Consider the following 25,052-nt stretch of genomic DNA (forward strand, 5'->3'; position numbering starts at 1 on the left):
ATCTCATGAATGCCTGAACGGATTTCCATTCGGATTTTTTTGTTTGAAAGCTGTGAGCAATGTGGACACACGTGGTGCATTATCTAGGCATGGGTGTGCATGATCCGTGCACACCCAATTACATGGAAGTCTATGGAGACGAATGGCAGGTGGGAGTACGGAGGTATGTTAAAATGGCGGTCAATGTGTTAATTGGAATCCTGAAATGTACAATTGTATTTAATTATACTCATGTTAACTTTATGAACCTAAATAAAATATGTTGGATATGAAAAAAGACTTTTAGTACTACTATACTAGTCATTAAGCTACTAAGATAGCCTGAAGTAATTAAAACGGTCATGTTTGCATGTTAGGAATTGTAACAGCTGAAACCAATATGAAACTGAGAAAGCTGAAAACAATATATCAGTATTCTGATATTAACCTGCAGGCCGCATTAAGTGAATGTGGGGGCTGCATGTGGCCCCCGGGCCGCCAGTTGCCCATGTATGCCCTAACTACTGGCTGTGTGCCATTGGGCAAGGTACTTACAGTAACCGCAACTACTCAAGCGGACGGCTCCCAGTGTCCAACAGGAGAATACCGCGAGAAAGAACAATACATACTGGAAAAGAGTAATCTCCAGGCCTTTGATAGCAAGGTGCTCTCAAAGTCAATTTTGTAGACTCTGGAGAAAAGAAAATCCCATTATACAGTATCTATATCCTTGGCTCGATGCGAGCGTGTCTGAAGTAAGCCCAAGGGCCTTTCTTTTCTCTCTAGAAGACTGTGTTACTTTGTTCTAGGGCAGCTCCCAGTGACCATTGACAATAGAAAACTTAGTTTGTACTGCAGCTCACAAGTGTGAATGAACTGTAACTGTGTAAAGTCCATGAAATGCCATTGCACTTACAGAGCATTTGAGCAGTCAACTTTCCTTGGACTGGATGGATGGATGGATGGATGGATGGATGGATGGATGGATGATTTTATTTTGTCATTGAACACAAATGTACAACAAAATTATCGTTTTGTGCTTGTAGATTGGCAATTTTGGCTACTTTTGTGTGACACTGTGGGTGCGTTCGGAAATGTGCACTCATGTTGTTTGTTTATTCGGTGCACTTGGTGCGTTGTCGTTCGGAAATCCAGTGCGCGGCGCACCGGGTGTGCTGAGTGCACGCACTGAACGACCCTACTCAGAAGATGGAGTTTGACGGTGTGATGCGTCAGTGCAGTGTTTTGATTGGTTGGTGTTCATGGCCGTGTCTCGAGCGCTTCTCAGCTGTGAACAATGGAGAAAATGCAGCATTTGCAGCTTAATTGGTCGTTTGGACTTGATAGTTTAACACACATCAACGTGTAAACTAACAGCAGGTAGGCCAATGTTATGAATTAAATCTCCTTTCAATAGCAAAGTTACATTAGCAACTGCTGCTTTTCACAAGGTTTTCCTTCAGAGTTCAGACTGGAAAAGCGCACAGATGCCTCTTAACTGGTCGTTCGTAAATAAGCCACACTGAATGCACTCTACAACGTCACACCCACTGCACTCACTACACTGACCACACACCCGGTGCGCATTTCCGAACACACCCTGTGTTATGGTGGGCATTTATCTACGAAAAAGAAACAATAAGAAGCTAAAATATGAGACATCAGAGGTTTCTGCCTGACAACAACGATATGAGAACAACACTGTGTTGTCCTCTGTGTTCCAACAGTAAGCTGTCTTCATGTATATTTTCCTGGTGGCAGAAACGGTCCTCACAGCCCAGTAAATCCACTTTATGACCTTTAGCAGTGTCGTTACGTCAAACCAGTGATTGATGGGGGTGAAACGAGTGAGGCGGAGATGTCTCAATAGGACATATGTCATTTGTTTGTGTGTGTGTGTGTGTGTGTGTGTGTGTGTGTGTGTGTGTGTGTGTGTGTGTGTGTGTGTGTGTGTGTGTGTGTGTGTGTGTGTGTGTGTGTGTGTATTAAACCAGCAAATCATAACCCCAACCTGACCTCACACACACGCGCACACATGCACACACGCATGCGCACCTGCGCGCGTGCACACACTAGGGCTGCAAATCTTTGGGTATCCCACGATTCGATTCAGAATCGATTCTTGGGGTCACGATTCACGATTTTTTTCGATTCTTTCAAATCCAAACGATTCAAATTCAGAAACGATTATTTTCCGATTTAAAAACGATTCTCGATTCAAAACGATTCTCTATTCAATTAATAAGATATCAGGATGTACTCCAGTCTGCTGGCATGAAAGCAGAGTACATTTACGTGGCTTTTATAATTGTAAAGGTTTTATCAACTTATTGCAATAATGTAAACACACAAAGGTAAATCCAAGACAACATGTCTGATTTATTCATGCTTGCACACATTCTTTAAACGTGTACAAACAAAACATAATATCTAATAAAAATTTCAAAAAAAAAAACATAACATTTTTTATTCTGAATCTTACCATGTTAGAAACCAAATTCGAATTCAAATCGATTTTTTTCTGCACCCCTAGCACACACACACACACACACACACACACACACACACACACACACACACACACACACACACACACACACACACACACACACACACACACACGTCTCTGGCTGGCTGTATACCCTCTCTGTCCTTTGTCTCTATACTGACCTAGAGGTGTTACCTGTCACCCTGTCATCGTTCCCACTCCCCTCCACTTAACCCCATCCCCATCTGCACGCACGAACGCACGCACGCACGCACGCACGCACGCACGCACACACACACACACACACACACACACACACACACACACACACACACACACACACACACACACACACACACACACACACACACACACACACACACACACACGACTGGGAGCTAAACACTAACGGCAGCTAATCCCCTGCCGTCCCCCGGTCCACCTGAGCTCGGCTGCTGCTTGAATTCACAAAATGCTCCGTGCCAAATGTCACGCTGTCTGTCTCCATGTGCTGCTCCTCTGAGAATAGCTCTTCATCAGGCCTTATATGTTCATATTGATCACTGATTATTGAGTTCCACTGTCAACCTGGCAATCTGGCATCCCTATTTTGGGTGTGTGTCATTTTTAAAATCATTTTTTGAGTTGGCTGTGTGTACCAAATGGAAACGAGAAATGAAATGAGTTCCATTTTGTGAACCCAAGTGATTTGATGGCAAAGAGTCATTTTGGGTTTGAGGTTTTCAGTTTTGTGTGTGTGCAGTTTTAAGATAGCTGATATTGTATTGAGAAACGTGTGTTAACAATCGTGGAAAAAACTGTAAACATGAAAGTGAAAAACAACTTTTAGTAATAATTACACGTTTGATCCTTCAGGTATCTTTAAGAGCACCTGCTACATCGACGTGCGCTGGTTTCCTTTTGATGTCCAACGTTGTGACCTGAAGTTTGGTTCATGGACGTACGGAGGCTGGTCTCTGGATCTGCAGATGGTCGAAGCTGACATCACGGGTTACATCGCCAACGGAGAGTGGGACCTCGTAGGTACTGAGACAATTCAATGAGTGTGTGTGAATGAGTGTGTGAGTGAGTGAGTGAGTGAGTGAACTACAGTAACTGAATGAAAATATGTGCGGGAACAACTTTGGATGTGTATATGAGCACATAGAATAGATCTACAAATCACATCTGTTTTTCTGGTGACAAAATTGTACAATTATACGAAAGAAAATTATGTATAGAACTGCATGGCGACTGATAGAATGTGCAGTCACTCGTTGTAACATGATAGAATGAGCTCTATATGTAAAAGCAGATCGTGGAGCCATTTTTAATCGTTCAAGTATAATATCGTCGTATCATGCATCGCTGTATACTGTAAATGACTCTGTGTATGTTTGTCTGTCTGTCTGTCTGTGTGTCTGTGTGTGTGTGTGTGTGTGTGTGTGTGTGTGTGTGTGTGTGTGTGTGTGTGTGTGTGTGTGTGTGTGTGTGTGTCTATACCGTACCTCCCGTTTGCAGTAACAGTTCCAGGTTGTGTCTCCTGTTCTCCCTCATTAAGCCAACAGTAATTAAAGCTTTCTGCTGCTGAGGCCAGTTTGACCCTGCTGGCTGGCTGACTAAAGTGACATTCCTAGTGATACATACCGGTAACAACCGCAGGTTGACACCAGAAACGGAGGGGGAGAGAGATTTCTTCCGTTTTGTCCATTTACAGTATGTCCGGTCCTCTCCCTGTCCGTATTGTCAGTTTTTGTCCGTAAGCAAGAAGTACCCGTGGCTACCGTTGTCAACCGTAGGGGCAGTAGTCTCCAAAAAGAGTAGGTGGAAAGACGTCTCTTTTGTTTTTGCTGATTTGCTGAGTGGGCGGGCGTGAATAAGGCTTATTCTAAATGTCACAGTAAATCATTTATACAACACTCAAACTCAGAAAGTGTTCAGAGACGTGTTTTCTTTAACAAAGTATTTTTCCCTAAATCGTATTAATTTAAATCACTTTGAAAGGAGCGGTGCATTTCCCTGCCTTGTCCTTGTTGTCTGAGAGGCACAACTGAACCACCGAGTTGTTCCTGTACGTAGGCACAACCTACCCCCCCTGACAACGTTTTTTGTAAAACATAATATAGCTCTTGCTTTTTGATACAGGCTGTCAAAACCTACATAAGATGATAGTGGACAGATAGATGATTTGATTGAGGTATATTGTGACTGTTTGACGACTAAATCTAAATCACTAGATGAACATTTGCGGAGAGGATCTTTTCTTTTGTTCCCCATGTGATTTTTAGGCGATCAGGAAAGCAAGCAAAATCAGCTTTGCCCATGTTTGCAGCCAAATCAAACGTACTGTACGGAAGTATAAATGCTATACCGGTATATGACATGCCCGCCCATATATGGGACAGACTGACGTCAAACTCTGCGCATGCATCGGCGAGGACCCGAGGGAATGAATGTGATGCCTGGCCTGCCGTCAAGGCAGTTGGATAGCCCATATATGGGCATACAGGAACAGTGAGTCACATACAGAGATCCTGTTGTCAAGAACCACCAGTCCAACCAATATCCTTCATGATCTCTGTGTGTGTGTGTGTGTGTGTGTGTGTGTGTGTGTGTGTGTGTGTGTGTGTGTGTGTGTGTGTGTGTGTGTGTGTGTTTGTACAGTCGCTACTTACTGGTCTTACACACACACACACACACACACACACACGCACACGCGCACACACACACACACACACACACACACACACACACACACACACACACACACGTACGGATGCACGTACGGATGCACGTACGGATGCATGCACGCACATATACGCAGGCACACACTCACGCAGGCAGACACACACACACACACACACACACACACACACACACACACACACACACACACACACACACACACACACACACACACACACACACAATGAGACGTAGGGAACATCATAACAGACGTTGTAAAGGGCGACAGCAGAAGACAGACAGCAGACTGCGTACAGCAGCCGTTCCAGTAAAACAGAGCCCCTCTCCCTGGTTAATGGCCACAGTTCAGCCTGCTCTGCTCCCCACAGCAAAGAGCCTCCATTTGTACAAACCAGTGACAGAGAGAATGTGGAATGAGGAGAGAGAGAGAGAGAGAGAAAGGGAGAGGGAGAGGGAAAGGGAGAGAATGACAGAGGACCCCAGCTCAGCCAATGGTCCATTCACTGCAGCTAATTGAAAATCACAGTGAGCTGAGTGCATCACATATTTGCTTCTGTTGAGGCACGTGCACACATAGACATCAAAGGGGGCTCGAGCCCCTGACCTTTTACCCTCTGTAAAAAGTCTGTAAAAAGTGCCCCCTCCAGACCATGAATGCCGTTTTTATTATGGTGAAAGAAATGCAAATGCCCCTCTTACCATGCCATACCTGAAGGTAGCATTCAAGAGAATCGCCTTTTCCACTCCAAACTCTCCTGAAGACCTGAACTTGAATGCAGCATCTTATGTTGAAATCAAGAAATGTGTAGAAATCAAGCATCGAAAAGTGCGACGCGTTGTGAGCTTGGAGGTCTGTCAAAAAGCCCTTTTAGAAATGTCAGCCCCAGCCTCTCTAACATTCTCTGCACGTCCCTGCTTCTGTTCATGCTCAATCTCACCCACTATGACTATACTATACATACAGTACACACACACACACACACACACACACACACACACACACACACACACACACACACACACACACACACACACACACACACACACACATACCGGTACATGCACATTTCGTTGCTGTTGGGTAAAAACCTTGTATCTCCATATTTTAACTTTTTTTCTTGTTCATAAATTCATAACCTACGTATACTACAGTATCACACAAAAGTAGCAAACATAGATCTACAGCCTCAAAACTTTCACTGATCGCAACGCGTCTAGAGCTTGTCGATCTGCTATTTTTTGCTACTTTTGGATCTGAATCCTGTAAAGCAGTAGTGTGGGACATACAAGGTTTCCACCTCACAGCTATAGTACTGTATAAACCCCTGCACACAGTGTAAGGTACACAGCTGTGAGAGTATTGAGCCGTGGATGAAACACATCAAAGGGGCTTGGCTGGGTTTCCTGCTGGTTTGATGTTGTACTTTGTACTATACTCACCTTATTCTGTTTGTGTGTCAGACCCTGCTCCGCCTTTCACCTGCACTGTCATCGTTGTTTGGTTTTGCATATTCTCTACTATAACGTGTGCCTTGTACTTGTCACATAAATGGATACGGTTGCGCTTTTAGACTGTCAGACTTTGATATGTTTTTCCATTTGTATAATGAATTACTATTCTCAAAATTCTTCTTATCGGTTGAGGCCATTGATGGTGGTTTCTTTGTAATACCTATTCCATTCACTCTGATGATTGTGAGTGTGGGTCTCATTTCTGTCTATATTCTTTGTTGTTGTGTAAATGTGTGTGGGTGTGTGTACATACTGTATCATTAGACGGCATCTTTTTTCTTTAAAGATTTATTTTTGGGCTTGTTATGTCTCTTTATTGACAGTACAGTAGGTAGACAGGAAACGAGGAGAGAGGGACCGGGGAGTGACACGCAGCAAAGGCCTTCTGGATCGTGACTCGAATCCGCGACACACTGTCAGGCTACATTGACCGCTAGGCCAACAGTCTCTGGGCCTGGACTGCATCTTTTTAACTGCCGGACACTCACACAGACAGCATTATCATCCTAGGGACACCTGGTTGGTGTCCCTAGGATGAACACATTGATGATGTACAGGTGGATACTTAACGGAAAGGGAGAAACATATTTATTTAAAGCTGCCGTCCCGACAGTTTGTCTTCCTGCTTTTGTATTTGTACATCATGCAATGCTATGGCAACCAGGCAAACGAGTCGTCCCCTGTTCTCCTTGCTGGCAGGTCCATTCAAAGTGAGCCGGTCAGCAGGAAGAATGCTACTTTGAGCCAAACACTATTTCAAGAGGAGCTTAATGTATTTTATTGTTTATTTTATTTTTTTACTTCGCACTAGAATTGCACATATTTATCAAAAAACTGTCCATGGTGCCTCTGGAGTCGATGTGTAACGCTACAGGCAGAGGAAAACATTAAACATCTGAACACAGCTAAGACACTCGAGGGGGTCTTTAACGTTTCTCTGTGCTATAGGGTGTGTGTGTGTGTGTGTGTGTGTGTGTGTGTGTGTGTGTGTGTGTGTGTGTGTGTGTGTGTTTATCGGCATACTGTTGTGTAATGAGGTGGAGCCGTACATTACAGTAGGACTGCAGCTGTGATAGGCCAGTCAGCCATTCTCACACATGACTGTGGGCTCTATGCCCTCCAGGACCACATGGACACCTAACTGACTCACAAACCTTCCAACTGTTACTGTACCTAATGGCTTGTCAACTCCTGCCAGCGTGTTTATGTACAGTATCTACAGTACTGTATGTCTGTTTGATTATGACATTTGATATATTGTTTTTTTTTTGTTTGTTTTTTGCCTAAAATGTTGTCTATATACCGGTATATACATTCATGAAACCACCTGCTGACCACCTGTCAGCATTTAGCAATTATTTTATAGGGGGTAAAAGTTTGGGCCCATTAACTTACTATACACTATACTATACACATACAGTAAAGGAAAATAAATACCCCCCCAAAATCTGCTTTAAGTAGCACGTGAGGGGTCAAACTAGGGGTTTTTAATTATTCTGAATCCATTGCAAGCATTTGTTTGAAAAACATTCCTTGGGCTAAAAACACCCTCCACAAAATTGTGAAAAGTGATGACTCATCACTAAACCATAGTTTCCTGGGGCTGTTTTTAGCCCAAAGGAATGTTTTTCATGCCAAACAAATGCTTGCAATGGATTCAGAATCATTAAAAACCCTAGTTTGACCCCTCACATGCTACTTAAAGCAAATGTTTGGGGGGGAATTGTTTTCCTTTATAGTATAGTGTATAGTAAGTGATGGGCCCCAAACCTTTACCCCCCATAAAAGAAATTGCTCAATGCTGACAGGCTGTCAGCAGGTGGATTCATGACTGTGTATATAGACAATATTTTAGGGCAATAAAAAAAACTATATACCACATTTCATATCCCACCTGAGGGGCAGCAGGACTATTTGTTTCTATTTCACAAAGAAACTGCCACACTTTTTTTTTTAGCCGAGCAAGAACGATTAAAAGTCACTTCAGTCGGAATACTGACATTACTGACAAAATATAACCTTTTATTATACATCTACAGTATGTCTGTCTATATATCTACCGGTATATCATGTATCTGTCTGTCTATGTATGGATCTCTGCCTGCCTATCGATCTCACCTGTCTGAATATCTGTGTGTGTGTGTGTGTGTGTGTGTGTGTGTGTGTGTGTGTGTGTGTGTGTGTGTGTGTGTGTGTGTGTGTGTGTGTGTGTGTGTGTGTGTGTGTGTGTGTGTGTGCGTGCGTGCGTGCGCGCGTGCGTGCGTGCGCGTGCGTGCGTGTGCGTGCGTGCGTGCGAGTCCAGAGGTCCCGGGCCGCAGGAACGAGCGTTTCTACGACTGCTGCAAGGAGCCCTACCCTGACGTGACCTTCACGGTGGTGATGAGGAGGAGGACGTTGTACTACGGCCTCAACCTGCTCATCCCCTGTGTCCTCATCTCCACCCTGGCCCTGCTGGTCTTCCTGCTGCCCGCTGACTCTGGAGAGAAGATCTCACTGGGTGAGGGGTGTGTGTGTGTGTGTGTGTGTGTGTGTGTGTGTGTGTGTGTGTGTGTGTGTGTGTGTGTGTGTGTGTGTGTGTGTGTGTGTGTGTGTGTGTGCGCAGACTCTGGAGAGAAGATCTCACTGGGTGAGGGGTGTGTGTGTGTGTGTGGAGGGGGTATAGCCCTGTGGTTCTCAAGGATGTGTGTGCAGGGGTGTCACACCAAATTCTGGGCCCTGGGTACAAGGATTCACTGTGGCCCCCCCCATGAATGTTAACTATTGAAAAATAGCAGATATACAAGCTCACAGCGCGGCAGCGAGCTTGTAGATCTGCTATTTTTGAAAAATTGTGAAAATGTGTGCAAGAAACCCATGTTTCCATGTCAGTGATGCTCAAACTTTTTCATGTGAAGGACCCCCAAAATGATATGAATTTGGCCACGGACCCCCCATCTCAAAATATTTAGTTCCAGGGACTACCCCGGAAGCAAAATTTTAGTTACAAATGTTTGCTTAACAAAATACATATTCAAAGATTTGCACACATTTTCATGACTTTTCAAAAATAGCAGATCTACAAGCTTGCAGTGCGGCACTCGGTGCCGCGCTGTGAGCTTGTATATCTGCTATTTTTCAATAGCTAAAGTTACTAGGGCCCCTCCACCTTGGGCCCTAGTAACTCAGTCCCACTTTCCTACCCCTTGTGACGCCCCTGTGTGTGTGTGTGTGTGTGTGGGGGGGGGGGGGGGGGTATAGCCCTGTGGTTCTCAACCTGTGGGTCGTCACCCCCGCAGGGGGGTCCTCAAATTATTTTGGGGGTGGTCCCCAGATGATGAACTTAATGTGCAACATTGTTTTCTCACTCAATCAGTAAACAAACCAGCATAAAGTTGAAGTGTATAGAGGGTATCTACACATTTCTAAAGTAACAATTTGAGGACTTATTAATATCTCTAAAATGACAAATTAAACATTGGCCAAATTGTCAAATATTAGAGGCAGAAATTGTGAAAATAGCCGATCTACATGCTCACAACGACTCGCGTCGTGAGGATGTAGATCTGCTATTTTCATAATAGAACCGTGTTATACAAAATGTAATGCCTCAACTCTTAGTGCTCATCATGGTGGGGGGGGGGGGGGGGGTCCCCGTTAGGGGGGGGGGGGGGGGGGGGGGGTTAAAATATGATTATTTTGGGGGTCACAGCCTGAAAAGGTTGAGAATCAGTGGCATAGCCGATAAATGGCTGATAAATGGCTCACGTGTCAATGTCTTGTGAGCTTGTAGATCGGCAATTGTTTGGCTATTTTGTAGCTACTTTGAATGTTGTCCTTAAAATGTCGATGTTTTCACAAGTGTGTGTGTGCGTGCGTGCGTGTGTATTACTACTGTATATACTTATGGGGGAAACAAGTAAACAGGACACTTTTCTTGTGAGAAATAATTATGTTGCACTGTTGATAATGTTTTTTTAGAGTTAGGGTTACAATTTGGAAAAGTGTGTGTGTTGCTTCAGTCCAGCTGCAGACGTGGACGTCAGGTGATGAGAATTCTCACGTGGCCGTTAAATAACACAAACTCCACCTGTCAGCGCGGGAGAACTGTTTACTTATTTATTGACACAGACAGTAGCAGAGCTGAGAGGGAGACGATTTAGGAGAGACGGGCAGTACGACAGCTGAGAGGGAGACAGTATAGGAGAGACAAACAGTAGAAGAGGTAGACAGTGTAGGAGAGACGGTCAGTAGGAAAGCTGAGATAGAGACAGAGTACAAGAGACAAACAGAAGGAGAGACAATGTAGGAGAGACAGACAGTATGAAAGCTGAAGGACCCACAAAACGGACCCACAAAACGATGGCTTAGTGATAATAGTGATGAGTCATCACTTTTCACTGTTTTGTTGGGGCCATTTTTAGCCCAAGTAACGTTTTTTGTGCAAACCAAATGCCTTGCAATGGATTCAGAATCATGACAACCCCCTAGTTAGACCCCTCACATGCTACTTAAAACAGATTATTTTCCCTCCTGTAGTAGTATAGTGTATAGAAAGTCAATTGGAGCCAAAATTGATTTGGCCACTGTGGCGACCCCGAAGGTCGCCGACTCAGGCGCCCTAGCTAAATCATTAGAGCGTGCCCTTGGCTACATCTTTGCAAAATCTGTCGCTTTTAGACTGATTAGAACGAAAAAAAAACCTAAGGCCCCCGACTAAGAGCAAGAGCCTTACCTGATCGGCTATTATAAATCTATGTTGAATTATGATGTTGTAATGAGTATGTCAGACTCCTTAAGCAAACTCTAACCCTAACTCACTATGGGTCTGAATTGATCTCCTCCACCCATAAAACACACACGCACGCACACGCACACGCACACGCACGCACGCACGCACGCACGCACGCACGCACGCACGCACGCACGCACGCACACAGACACAGACACAGACACAGACACATCCCCTCCTCTCTGCTCTCTCCCTGTGCGTACAAAATATATTTACTGCAAACCGATGTTTTCTATTATTTATCGAATCCTCCACTGTCTGTCTGGGTCTCTCTCTCTTTCTCTCTGTTTTCTTTCTCTCTCTCTCTCTCTCTCTCTCTCTCTCTCTCTCTCTGTCCCTGTCTCTATCTTTAGGGCAATCAAATCTATTGATTCAGACAGTTCATTAGTAACTTCGGGACTGTGTCAGTGGTTTGTTTGTCCTGCTCTCTCTCTCTCTCTCTCGCCCACCACGCTCTACACAGGTAAAAATTACAGTGCTTCTAGTCACTAGAAGCACGGTAATATGTAAGATGGAGGCAAAGTGAACGAGCAACACACTAGAATCTAGTGTGTTGCTCGTTCACTTTGCCTCCATCTTATTCACCATAGTTGGTCCAGGCCTTCTGGCCGTGTGGAGAGAAAGAGACTGGAGGGTTTGATGTCTGAAAGCTCCTGAGCAAGGCATCAAACCCCCAACTAATTCAGTAGCACTGGTTCTGTCATGAAATAAAGATTTTATATGTCGTCACTGTCGGGCAGAAACCTCGTATCTCCAAGTTTCAAATGTGTATGTTTTTTCGCGAAGTAAAGCCCTGCTTCATCAGACAAGGCCGTCGCACAAAAGTAGTGAAAACAGCAGATCTACGGTGCGAGGCGTTGTGTGCTTGCAGATCGGCTGTTTTCACTCGTTTAGTACATTTTTTTTAAACGAAATGGTTTTGGACATACAAGGTTTCCACCCGATAACGACGATATGCAAATGTGTAGTGTAAAACTTACGTCAGTTTTGTGTGAATGTGTTTTAAAAGTGACTTTAGTCCAATGTACTAATGCTGTGTGTGTGTGTGTGTGTGTGTGTGTGTGTGTGTGTGTGTGTGTGTGTGTGTGTGTGTGTGTGTGTGTGTGTGTGTGCGTGCGTGCGTGCGTGCGTGCGTGCGTGCGTGCGTGCGTGCGTGCGTGCGTGCGTGCGTTCGTGTGTGTGTGTCCAGGTATCACCGTTCTACTGTCTCTGACGGTGTTCATGCTGCTGGTGGCTGAGATCATGCCTGCAACCTCCGACTCTGTTCCGCTGATAGGTGAGAAAACCTCTTCCACTTTAATCACCCTACCGCTCTATTGCTCTGTCTGTGTGTGTGTGTGTGTGTGTGTGTGTGTGTGTGTGTGTGTGTGTGTGTGTGTGTGTGTGTGTGTGTGTGTGTGTGTGTGTGTGCGTGCGTGCGTGCGTGCGTGCGTGTGCGTGTGTGTGTCTCTCTCTCTGTCAGTGTGTCCAGGTCTAATCTCGCAAACCACCGGACTGATCAGCACCAAATGTGCACAAAGCAGTACTTCTATGCGTTCTCCCCCTCCCCACACACACAACCCACACATATACTAGTAAGATGCCTCAGGGCGACATGCGACCTTGCTCTATCTGGCCAGTGCTGTATATCGGACCAGTTACCCATATATGGAGACCCCTGGTACCCATATATGGAGATCCATGTACCGTATATGGAGATATGCTGTGAGAGCCCAAACATGCTTACTCAGTTGTTCGTTATGTGAAAGTCCTATGATGTCTAAGACCTCACATACCCTGTTATGCCCATACATGGAGATACCTGTCTGTAGAACCAGCCACACAGATATGGGCTGTCTTGGCCACATATGGATTCTGTTAGTGTGGTATGTGGCCGATGTGGCCTCCGTACATGGGCATTCCCATATGAAGTCCTTTTAGATATGGGCTTAATATTGATGACATCAGGGAACTCCATATAGGGCATAAAAGGGATTGTGTTAGTGTGACATCACAGCGAAGCCAGAGCGGCAAACCCATTCTGATAAAAGTGGTTCCCCTGACATCACAGCAAACCCATAGACCTGTGATGTCACATTGATGTGTCAGGGGAACCACAGTGTCAGGCGTGACCAACAGAGATACGCAAATACGTGGACAAGATGTGCCGGTTTTCATAGTTAACTGCGACCTACAGTCGCAATAACTTGGTGTTTGTGTTTGTATCTTTGTGATGACGATTGAGTGCATCTAGTGCCGTCCTTGCGTCTCTAGCGCTCTATTCCTTGGTCTCTCCATTCCTCTCCTCCTCTCCTCCTCTCATCCGTCTCCATGAGGCAGACGGTATAAAGCGCTGATGATGCAGCTCTGTGTGTTTATCTCTTCATACATCTCCCTCTCTACCCTCCATCATTCTCTCCTTCTTCCTCGCTCTGCATCTCTCATCCCTCCATCTTTCTCACCCTGGTTTTTCTAAATGTTGCCATGGATGAGTGTTGACGTCTGGCATCTGTTCTCCTCCTCGCCTCCCGTCGGTCCAAATCCTGGGCCCTGGGTACTTTAACTATTGAAAAATAGCAGATATACAAGCTCACAGCGCGGCGAGTGCCGCGCTGCGAGCGTGTAGATCTGCTATTTTAGAAAAATCGTGAAAATGTGTGCAAGTCTTTGAATATTTCAAATCCTTCTAAGGTTTTTTTAAAAACCTATTCTATGTCAGTGGTCATCAAACTTTTTCATGTGAAGGACCTCCAAAATGATATGTATTTGGCCACGGACCCCCATCTCAAAATTTTGTCTCAGAGACCCCCCAGAAGCAAAATGAGAGCAATTTATTACATTCGTTTACAAAACCACAACAGTCAGTGAAAGCGAGTGTGTGTACAAAGGGATCAAGAGTAAAGGCCAGAACAAGAATAATCCACAGGTTTTAGGCAGAAACATTCAGAAAACTGTTCTGATTAGTAGGCAAAGTAGAATGAAATGAGCCATAATTACTGAGACTACTCATACAGTAAATGGAAATGGGCACAGGTGTGTGGAGATGATGCCAAATCCTGTGGACATTGCTTCAGAGTAGGGTCGCTCAGTGCTAGCCTGGCGTTACTCATACTAATTCCTCACTGCGTATCGGATATCAGTCTGGACTCGCGAGCAGAATTTTCATTTCCAAGGGGTGAGTTAATAAAATGACTCGGGACACTCTTGGTTAGACCAGACCAATGTGGAAAAATACAATATCACAATATTTTCCCAAGCTGTATCATGATACACAATTTTATCACGATTCTTTTTTCAAGTTGTTTTTTTATGGATTTTTTCAAGTTACTTGACAAAAACTAGACTCTCTGGGTTCCTTTTGGGAGGTCTAAATTTAACTTTACAAGTATGTAACTCTGACAGTATACAAATGAAACCTCCCTAAGTGGAGACCTTGACATTTGACATTTTGAGAACTACTGATTTAGACCAAAATGCAGGTTTAAATTGAATTCTACAATGAATCTCTGTATAAACGATTAAACAGGATTTTCTACAAGGCTCCCTCAATTGTATCACGATACATAGGATATCTCTGAAAAGGCATATCGTGGAGACATTTTATCGATAATTATTACCATATCGCCCACCCCTAGCTTGGGGCCACACGACTGGGATGGTTTACCAGGCTAACTGCCCCTGTCCAGTGTGGCATCCCCCCTTCAGTTCCATGGCCCCCCTCCCCCTCCCCTCTGTGGACTTAAATTGAGAGACTGTTTCCACCATGGGTCGGTCCCCAGCTGTGATGCATCTGAGGTAATGAGACTGTCACAGTATATAAGGTGAGCTGTCCTGCTGTGGGCTTAGTTCAATTGCTGGATAAGAGAGTAACAAAGTCATGACGTCACTCGCTCATCCCCCGGTTCACGGAAGTCATTTCTCTATGGAGAATAACATTGAGTCATCTTAAAATCCTCTCATATAAGCATTGCGGTCCAAAAAGAATTGTCGGGGAGGTGGCTCTGTATGGTCAGACATATTTGATACAGTCTATTTCTAGTGAAAATGTAACTAATTCGGCGACAGTAACATTAGCGTTTTCTCATCAGTTGATTCTTCATATCCATATGAGTCAAACCGCGGAGATCATTTGTTTCTGTTTGGAACACAGTTCTTATATGACGTGATATGAAAAAAAGTCTATGGGAATTCAGAATGGAGGGGGAAAAAAACGTGAACCAGGTAGGATGTGTAAATGACGTCAAACTGCGTTGCTCTATTGTTCTTGCAGTGTGTTCTGCCTTGATTGTGTCAAGTCCTGCTTAAGTGTGTGTATTTGCCAGTTTATTGAAGATATCGAAGTTCTCCTCTCTCTGCTAGAGGTTTACATTTGTTTTTTCCTGTATTTTTATTAGTAAAGAGTTTTCATTTTTGAAAACTCATATAAGCATTGCCCACAATGTGTGTTTTTTGTGTTTTCTGCGTTTTGATTTCTACTTTTACCATTCCCGGATGTGAGAGCGTGACATTCCGTGCTGACAAGCATAGAGTACACAGGAGAGGGCATAGAGGTTTTGATATTGTGGAAATCACAGAAGCTTCACAACACTGTTATCAAAACACTGACCTGTGTCTCCTACAGATCGGGTCTTGCAAGGATATTACAAAAAGGCCATATCCTCCGCTTTGTGCTCTGTTGCCCTGCTGCAAACTATTTAGCTTGTTTTTAAACTGTGATTTCTTGTATTAACTATTGTTTTTAAATTGTTGTTCGGCGACCTTGAGTGCCCTGAAAGGCGCCTTATAAATAAAATGTATATTATTATTACATCCATTTTCATGAATGTTAAACAGGTGCATACTGTAATTGTAGCCTACAATGAGTTACGGGATTGTATTCTGAATTGACAGCTATTTTAACACATGAGTAAATGAGTAATGAGTAATATAATAGTAGAATATAAGCGCTTCATCTTGCGTAAGCTGATTAATTAGCTAGTTAGCTACATTACAATCACACACTTTGTGTGTGTGTCTGTGTGCATAATGAATTCCCCAACTAATGCGTCTGCAGTTTTTTTTAGAACGTTTATATGCACAGATGTATTCCACTTATATTCTGAATGACTGCTCATTCAGAATAGAAATACTCATATAAACGTTTAGGAATGGCCATTCCGGTCTGACCCGAATGAATTTTCATTCTGGTCTGAAGAGGTGGTTTATGCCGTTTCAATCGGGATACATTTGTCATATAAACGCTCCATTCGGAATGAACTGCTGTCTGAACTGCCCCCCCCCCCCTTCTCCGACCTGAAGTAGGCCTACTTTGCGCATGCCCAAAGTTCTATTCCGAATGAATCCTTTGGTCATGTAAACGACAGTGGAATGAGGGATACTTGTATTCAGGTCGCATGTAAACGTTTGGGAATGAAGCTCTATTCAGAATAAGTTAATTCTGAATGGCATTCTGAATGTGCATATAAACGCACCCAATTGTCTTCAGAATAACATAATCCCTCACAACGTTGATTGGCTCAGCTGGCCGGCAATAAATCATAATTGCGACCAAAGGTCGCAGTTTAGTATGGCCAAGACAGCCCATATCTGTGTGGCTGGTTTCTACAGACAGGGATCCCCATATATGGGCATAAAAGGGATCGTATGTATGATGTCAGATGTCATAGACGTCATAGGACTTTCACATAACGAATAACTGAGTAAGCATGTTTGGGGTCTCACAGAATATCTCAATATAAAGTGGATCTGCATAATGGGTACCAGGGGTCTCCATATACTGTATGGGTAACTGGTCTGATATACATCCCTGGCCAGATGGCCAAGACATGGCGCGACCTCGCCGCTTAATTGTCACCCTGTCGCGTCTTACTGGCATAGGTTACTCACATGTCTTGGTGATTGGTGACTCAATCACTGTCTGATGACCATGCATCTGTGGTTAGAGCCAGACAATATTGATTAATCTTTTGTGGCGATCTTGTAAAGTTTCTTTATAGAGCTTTTCAATTCAAATGGTAATCTTTCACAGGTTGAAACCGTGTTCTTTCATCCATCTTTTAGCGTTGTGGTTTCTCCTGCATGCTATGCAACCTCACAGTGATGCCAGTAACTGTTTTGAAGTCTCTTTAGTTTCGTTTCCAAATGCATGTGCATTGTTGTTGTTGTTGTTGTTGATCTGTGGTAGGACAACTCGCACAGCTTGCATTTGACCTTTTTTCTCATCATTACATTTCTCCTAATGGTTCCACAGAGAAACTCTCTCCATCTTGCTGTGTAATGACTTCTCGTTTGAAAGTGGCTGTGACGTGTGTGTGTGTGTGTGTGTGTGTGTGTGTGTGTGTGTGTGTGTGTGTGTGTGTGTGTGTGTGTGTGTGTGTGTCTGTGCACGCATGCGTGTGTGAATGTCTGATTTGCAGTGATAACAATACATACATAAATAAATAAATAAATAAATAATACCAGCCAGGATGTCCGGAGGGAACTATATTGTCCAGTCTTTGCAGTCTGGTAATTGCCGGCCTAACGCGACTTTTAGTCTCTACAATGACCTGCCTCTACTCACACCTCTCTCTATATACCGACCGACCTACTGTATTAAGCCCCTATCAAAGTCTGCGGTGAAGAGCCTACCACCGCTAATTTATAATCAACCTAAAGTGAGAAAACAAGTGGAGGCCATCATAGTCAGTCACGGTGAAGTGTCCTATCACTGTGACTGACTGGTCTAGATCGACCAATCAGTGAACGGGGTGATGGGCCGATCTGTCTGAAATTCAAAACGGAGAGATGTGTCGGGGTTTCGCGGTGGATAGCTCTTCACCGCGAGGAATGACGTAATGTTGTAGTTTTATGACTTAATTTTTTTTTACGACTACACCGCGGGGATAGCTTATCACCGCGGTGCCTACTATGATAGGGGCTTTACTCTGACCTGTTTCTCTAATGTCTCAAATTAATCTTCAATAATGCCTCCCCCTGGCCAGCCGGGGCGCCTGATGGAGGGGAAAGGAACTGGTTGGAATAACGTGTTGGGCTCCTCATGCATAGAAGGAAGCATGAGGTCAGTCCGTTGTCTCCCCAGGCGCGGCAGAGGGAGAGCAGAGCCCAGGATTACATAGGCAATTGGCACTGGGTGAAAAATGGGTTGCAAAATCGTAGGATAAAAATTATAAAAAAAAAAAAAAAAATCTTCAAAAAGAAGTCAACACCATGAGAATGCAACAGGACGAGTGCAGGACAGGTTATGAGTGAGCCCCGGAGGGAAGGTTTTACTGCAGCAGGCCCCAGTGTCATGTCTCTCTCTCTCTCTCCATCCATCTCTCCCTCTATTTATTTATTCATCCCTTCATTCCTGTTTCCTCATCCCACTAACCTCGCTCTCCTCTGACCTTGCAAGTCTCCATCCCTCTCTCTTAGTGGAGACCAGAAGTGACAGCCTCTTCTTTATCTTGAGCCCGCGTGTCCCCTGACACCATCATATCTCCCTGGCACGGCTATTACGCATCATCAGTAAGGGACTGTCCATCACCAATGAACCCTGACAGGCAATCAGCCCCACTGGCTGCTCGGGTCCTTGGGAGACTTTGTGGACACTCTGACAGATCAGTGTGGGGACATAAATTATTCAATACCCTCAACCTTTTATCCATCCGGAAAAAGGACGATGAAAAGATATCAACTTTATCACAGCAAGAGCCCGCCCAATACAACCACAGTTCTGTGATGTCGGCCACTGAGAGGCTTCACTGGTGCAACTGGGCTTTGAATGCCTTCCTCTGATAGTTTACAGTTTACAGTTTAGGCATTTAGCAGACGCTTTTAATCCAAAGCGACTTACAATAAGCAGGTAATACACATCACCATAATAAGCAAGATAATACGTCAGTACATCAACAACAATATAACAAATGGATAGGAATATCAATCTAGAAAACAATAACATAGGTAGACCACGCACCTAATCAGTTAAAAAAAACGTATAAAAACCAAATAAATTCTTTCTAGCTTCATGTATGGTCATTGAGGGAAGGGGGAGTGTTACAGTAGTGCTATGGGTTTAGGTGGAGTCTGAAGAGGTGAGTCTTCAGTCCACGGCGGAAGCTAGGGAGTGAGTCTGTAGTTCTTAGTGCGACAGGGAGTTTATTCCACAGTTTGGGGGAAAGGAGGGCAAATTGTCGAGGACGAGTGGATTTTTGTCCTGGGGTTTTTAGCGAGGGTTCTGTCTGCATCCCTGTGTTGGGATGCTGACAGATATCATTGCTGTCTGGCAGAAACCTCATATCTCCAAACTTTTTTAACGTTGTTTCGTCATGTAATGCTCTACTTCGTCATTCAAGAGTGTCAAGCTAAAGTAGTGAAAATTGCTGACCTGCTAGTTGTACTATTTCTGAAAATCTTAGTTGACAGCGACAACATATTATTACAGTTCCCAAATGCTGTTGAGATACACTTGTGTGCCATGAGACCAGTCCAAGTGTCTTGTTAGTTTGTGAAAACCACACATTATTATTGTTTCTTTTCCCCAATACAAGCTCACAATGCATCGCTTACAGGTGTGCCTTTTTCACTTCCCATTGGTATGCCTTGCACACAATCCTTATAATTATGAGTGGGAAAGGTCTTGCTCTCCCTTGCAACAGGGAAGGATGAGAGAGACAAAAAGGTCCAGTTTCCTTTGCCAAAGGACAAAGTAGGGTTTATTAACAATCAAGCAGTTACAATCAGTCAAGCGAGCACAGATTCTCCAGACTCATGAGTGGGGAAAGGTCTTGCTCTCCCTTGCAGCAAGGAAGGATGAGAGAGACCTTTCCCCACTCATAATTATAAGGATTAATTTACTACATCCCCTATCTACTTCAAACCCTGAAATACCGTAAATGTATATACAAACACAAACCTCAAGCTCTCACACAAATACACTTTGAGGCTTGTTTTGAGCCAAAACTCTTCTTCAGACAGTCTGAAGAAGAGCATCCAGAACTGTCATTTCAGAAGTCATTATGTTTGGATGAATAAATAAAGTCACTTTGATCTTTGTTCGTTTTTTTTGTTTGTTTCCAAGGCATGCTGTATGTAGTTTCTTTGCTTGAGATAGGTAATCCAACATAGTAAATCATTGTTCGGTTATGTTATTTGGGCAACTCTTGCTATGTTTATAATGCATTATAGACATGGGATGCATAGCAAGTGTTACCGTGTTTTAATGACTGTTTAGTGTTGACTAGTATAGACTAGAGAGAAGAAGTCAGGGGCCAAGGACAGAGCCCTGGGGGATGTCCCCCAGGGATCTAAGTGGTTAATTCTTCGATCATGAGACATGGTGTGTGAGTTGAGGGTGTTGTGTTATGGCAGGGGTCTTCAACAGGGGGTCCGGGACCCCTAGGGGGTCCTCAGAGTTACTGCAGGGGGGCGTTGAGAGCTTGTAAATTGTCTATTTTTTGGCAAATAGGTTTGATGGTATAGAGGTAAAAAAGAGCAGACCAAGTACATAGTCAAGTTTACAAAATATTCAAGATTTAAAAGGTTAAATACAAATTAACATGAATCCAACATAGACTGATGACGTTGCTGTTAAACAAGTCTATGAATCTATCTATGAAATCGATGAAAATCTACATCACACATTTATGTCCCTGCTTCATCATCTCCATCATCTCAGTTGTGTGTTGTGTTCTAACGGTGTACTGTGTTGTGTGTTGTGTTCTAACGGTGTACTGTGTTGTGTGTTGTGTTCTAGCGGTGTACTGTGTTGTGTGTTGTGTTCTAACGGTGTACTGTGTTGTGTGTTGTGTTCTAATGGTGTACTGTGTTGTGTGTTGTGTTCTAACGGTGTACTGTGTTGTGTGTTGTGTTCTAACGGTGTACTGTGTTGTGTGTTGTGTTCTAGCGGTGTACTGTGTTGTGTGTTGTGTTCTAACGGTGTACTGTGTTGTGTGTTGTGTTCTAGCGGTGGACTGTGTTGTGTGTTGTGTTCTAACGGTGTACTGTGTTGTGTGTTGTGTTCTAACGGTGTACTGTGTTGTGTGTTGTGTTCTAACGGTGTACTGTGTTGTGTGTTGTGTTCTAGCGGTGTACTGTGTTGTGTGTTGTGTTCTAACGGTGTACTGTGTTGTGTGTTGTGTTCTAACGGTGTACTGTGTTGTGTGTTGCAGCCCAGTACTTTGCGACCACCATGGTGATAGTGGGCCTGTCCGTCATCGCTACCGTCATGGTGCTCCAGTACCACCACCACGACCCTGACGGAGGGAAGATGCCCAAATGGGTTAGCTGCTCTCTCCTCTCCTCTCCTCTCCTCTCCTCTCCTCTCCTCTCCTCTCCTCTCCTCTCCTCTCCTCTCCTCTCCTCTCCTCTCCTCTCCTCTCATCTCCTCCCCCCTTTCCTATCATCTCATCTCCTACTGTGATCTATTTCTATTCTCCCACTCTGATGGGAGATCAAAGTGCTTTCCAGCCGTGGGACGCACGCACGCACGCACGCGCACACACACGCACGCGCACACACACGCACGCGCGCACACACACACACACACACACACACACACACACACACACACACACACACACACACACACACACACACACACACACACGCACACACGCAAACACGCACACACACAGAGAGACAACCTAAACTTCACTGTCTTCCACTTTAATGACATTTCACTGACCAGTGCTTGGTGTGTGTGTGTGTGTGTGTGTGTGTGTGTGTGTGGGGGGGGGGGGGGGGTAGGGGTAGGGGCAGAGAGAGCGAATGACAAAAGCCAATTCTATCCTCTATCACAGGGGTCTTCAACAGGGGGTCAGGGACCCCTAGGGGGTCATCATAGTTACTACAGATCCAAATCTTCGTGTGGTAGAAACATTTTAGCCTTTTTTATATTAACCGCTTGAACCCTATAGCATCCATATTCTGAGTACTTTAGCCGAAAATAGCCGATCTACAAGCTCACAACGCCCCGTGGTGCGAGGCATTGTGAGCTTGTAGATCAGCTATGTTCGGCAAATAGGTTTGGTGTAGAGGGGGAAAAAGAGCAGACTAAGTACAGAGTGAAAGGTCAAGTTTATTAAGTATTGACGGTTCAAGTGGTTAAATATTTGAAAACACAAATTGACATGAATCCAAAATACACTGATGATTGTGCTGTCAAACGATGAAACTATATGGAATCTATGAAAAGGTCCCTGCTTCATCTCTCCCTCAACTAAGGGGTCCTTGGCCTGAAAACGTTGAAGACCCCTGCTCTATCATCTATGATTTACTGTGTTGAGTATCCAGTGTCTCTGACCTTTGCTCTCCTCACAGACCCGCGTGGTGCTGCTCAACTGGTGCGCTTGGTTCCTGCGCATGAAGCGCCCCGGAGGTGACGAGCGGGTGCGCCTCACCTGCTCCGACGTCACCAAGCGCTCCCGCCTGGGCAGCCTGTCCAGCCTGGAGCAGCACCCGCTGCACCTGACGCACAACCCCAACGCGCAGCACCAAGCGCACCTCCAGCCGCCGCGCTCCCTCCCACAGGTCAGTGGTGTAGAGTAACTAAGTACATTTACTTAAAGGGGTACTGTCACTTTAAAAAGTCATCTTAAAATATGAGTTAATATTTTTATGATGTCATTGTGGGAATGCACAATTATAAGCCAATCAAATTAATTGACTGTACTTAGACTACTTACTGTACTGGTCAGCTGTTGTTGGGGGGCGAGGGGCAGATTACACTGTGACATGAGTTTCAAACTATTTCAGACCGTTTTCAGAGAGACCACGTGACCTACTGTATCACACTATTATAATTTCGGGGGTGTCAGCGGGCCTTTAAGTGCTGTACTTAAGTACAATTTCGAGGTATTTGTATTTTACTTGAGTATTTCCAATTTCCACTACATCTTGGAATCAAATATTGTTCTTTTACTCCACTACATTTATTTGAAAACTTTAGTTACTGGATACTTTGCAGATATAAATTATAATATTATAAAACATACATTAATCCACTTTAGACCTATTTTAAACCTAGGCTATTTGAAAATAGCCTATCTACACACTCACAACGCGTTGCATCGCGACGCGTTGTGAGCTTGTAGATTGTGATCTTGTAGATCGGCTATTTTCTACTTATTGATGCCAATACCTTTACACCTTTACTCAGGTACATTTTGAATTCCGGACTTTTACTTTATATTGCAGTATTGACACTTTTATTTGAGTAAAAAATTCGTAGTACTTTTTCCCACCCCTCTGCTCGCAGGTCACCAACGGCAACATGCTCTACATCGGCATGCACTACTCCTCCCCCACCTCCCCCCTCTCCCCCTCCTCCCACCACCACCACCACCACCACCACCACGACCCCGAGCAGCTCCTCTGCTCCCGGCTGCTGGGCGGCGGCGGGGGAGGGGGAGGGGGAGGGGGAGGCGGGGGAGGCGGCGGCATGGGGAGAGGCGCCAGCGTGGAAGAGGAGATGCTGTTGTCGTCCGGGGCGTCGGGGGAGAGTCTGAGGATGAGAGGAGGAGGGGGAGGGGGAGGAGGAGGAGGAGGGAGCTCCTCTGGCCTGGAGTCGGACCTGATGAAGATCCTGGAGGAGGTGCGCTACATCGCCGAGCGTTTCCGCGGCCAGGACGAGGGCGAGAGCCTGTGCAGCGAGTGGAAGTTCGCGGCGGCCGTCATCGACAGGCTGTGCCTGATGGCGTTCTCCCTGTTCACGCTGTTCACCACCCTGGGCATCCTCATGTCTGCACCCAACTTCATAGAGGCCATCTCCAAAGACTTCTTCACCTGAGAGACAGCAGTTGTATATGGATGTACACGTACACAACACGCGCGATACACACACGAGCGCGCGTGCGCGCACACACACACACACACACACACTAGGGCATTAACAACTTGTAATTTTTGCAAGTCGACTCGACTCAGTAAAAAGTTAAGTCGACTTTATCGTTTGATGATGTCTAATGTATAGAGGCAGAAATTGTGAAAATAGTCGATCATGTAGATCTGCTATTTTCACAATAGAAAAAAAATATATATATCTTTTTTCTTCGACTATCGACTTTCTCGACGAGTCGACTTGTGTAATGAAGTCGACTGAGTCGACTTGTCGACTTTTTCGTTAATGCCCTAACACACACGTGCACACATACACACACACACACACACACACACACACACACACACACACACACACACACACACACACACACGCACACGCGCAGTGGTGTAAAGTAACTAAGTAGATTTAGCTAAGTACTGTACTTTACTGTACTACAGTTTTGAGGTATTTGTACTTTACCTGAGTATTTCCAGGTTTCAGTACTTTTACTTCTACTCCACTACCATCTCGGATCCAAATATTGTACTTTTAGTCCACTACTACAGTTATTTGAAAACTTGAGTTACTTTGCAGATATAAATGATTATATTATAAAACTTACATTAATCCACTTTATTTTATACCTAGGCTATTTTCAAACATTTAGTACTTTTACTTTTGTACTTTAAGTACATTTTGATGCCAATACTTTCGTACTTTTACTCAAGTACATTTTGAATTCCAGACTTTTACTTTTAACAGAGTATTATTATATTGCAGTATTGATACTTTTACTTAAGTAAAGAAATTGAGTACTT

The 25,052-nt window shown here is 44.4% G+C and overlaps 1 protein-coding gene across 1 annotated transcript in view; it reads left to right on the top strand.

Moving 5' to 3' along the window:
• The window catches only part of LOC308294532 (neuronal acetylcholine receptor subunit alpha-7-like), a gene marked incomplete at both ends in the record, with an annotated part of 58,177 nt that extends 33,976 nt beyond the window's left edge, over positions 1-24,201 (top strand). Inside the window, 6 exons of the mRNA XM_080737265.1 lie at positions 3,344-3,511; positions 8,988-9,182; positions 12,643-12,729; positions 21,584-21,693; positions 22,734-22,943; positions 23,782-24,201. Coding sequence (XP_080593391.1) covers positions 3,344-3,511; positions 8,988-9,182; positions 12,643-12,729; positions 21,584-21,693; positions 22,734-22,943; positions 23,782-24,201 — 1,190 coding nt within the window. The remainder of the gene's footprint in view (positions 1-3,343; positions 3,512-8,987; positions 9,183-12,642; positions 12,730-21,583; positions 21,694-22,733; positions 22,944-23,781) is intronic.
• Between the last annotated feature and the right edge of the window lie 851 nt (positions 24,202-25,052).

This window comes from Nannobrachium achirus, assembly GCF_963921795.1.
Source record: "Nannobrachium achirus genome assembly, chromosome: 11".
NCBI lineage: Eukaryota > Metazoa > Chordata > Actinopteri > Myctophiformes > Myctophidae > Nannobrachium > Nannobrachium achirus.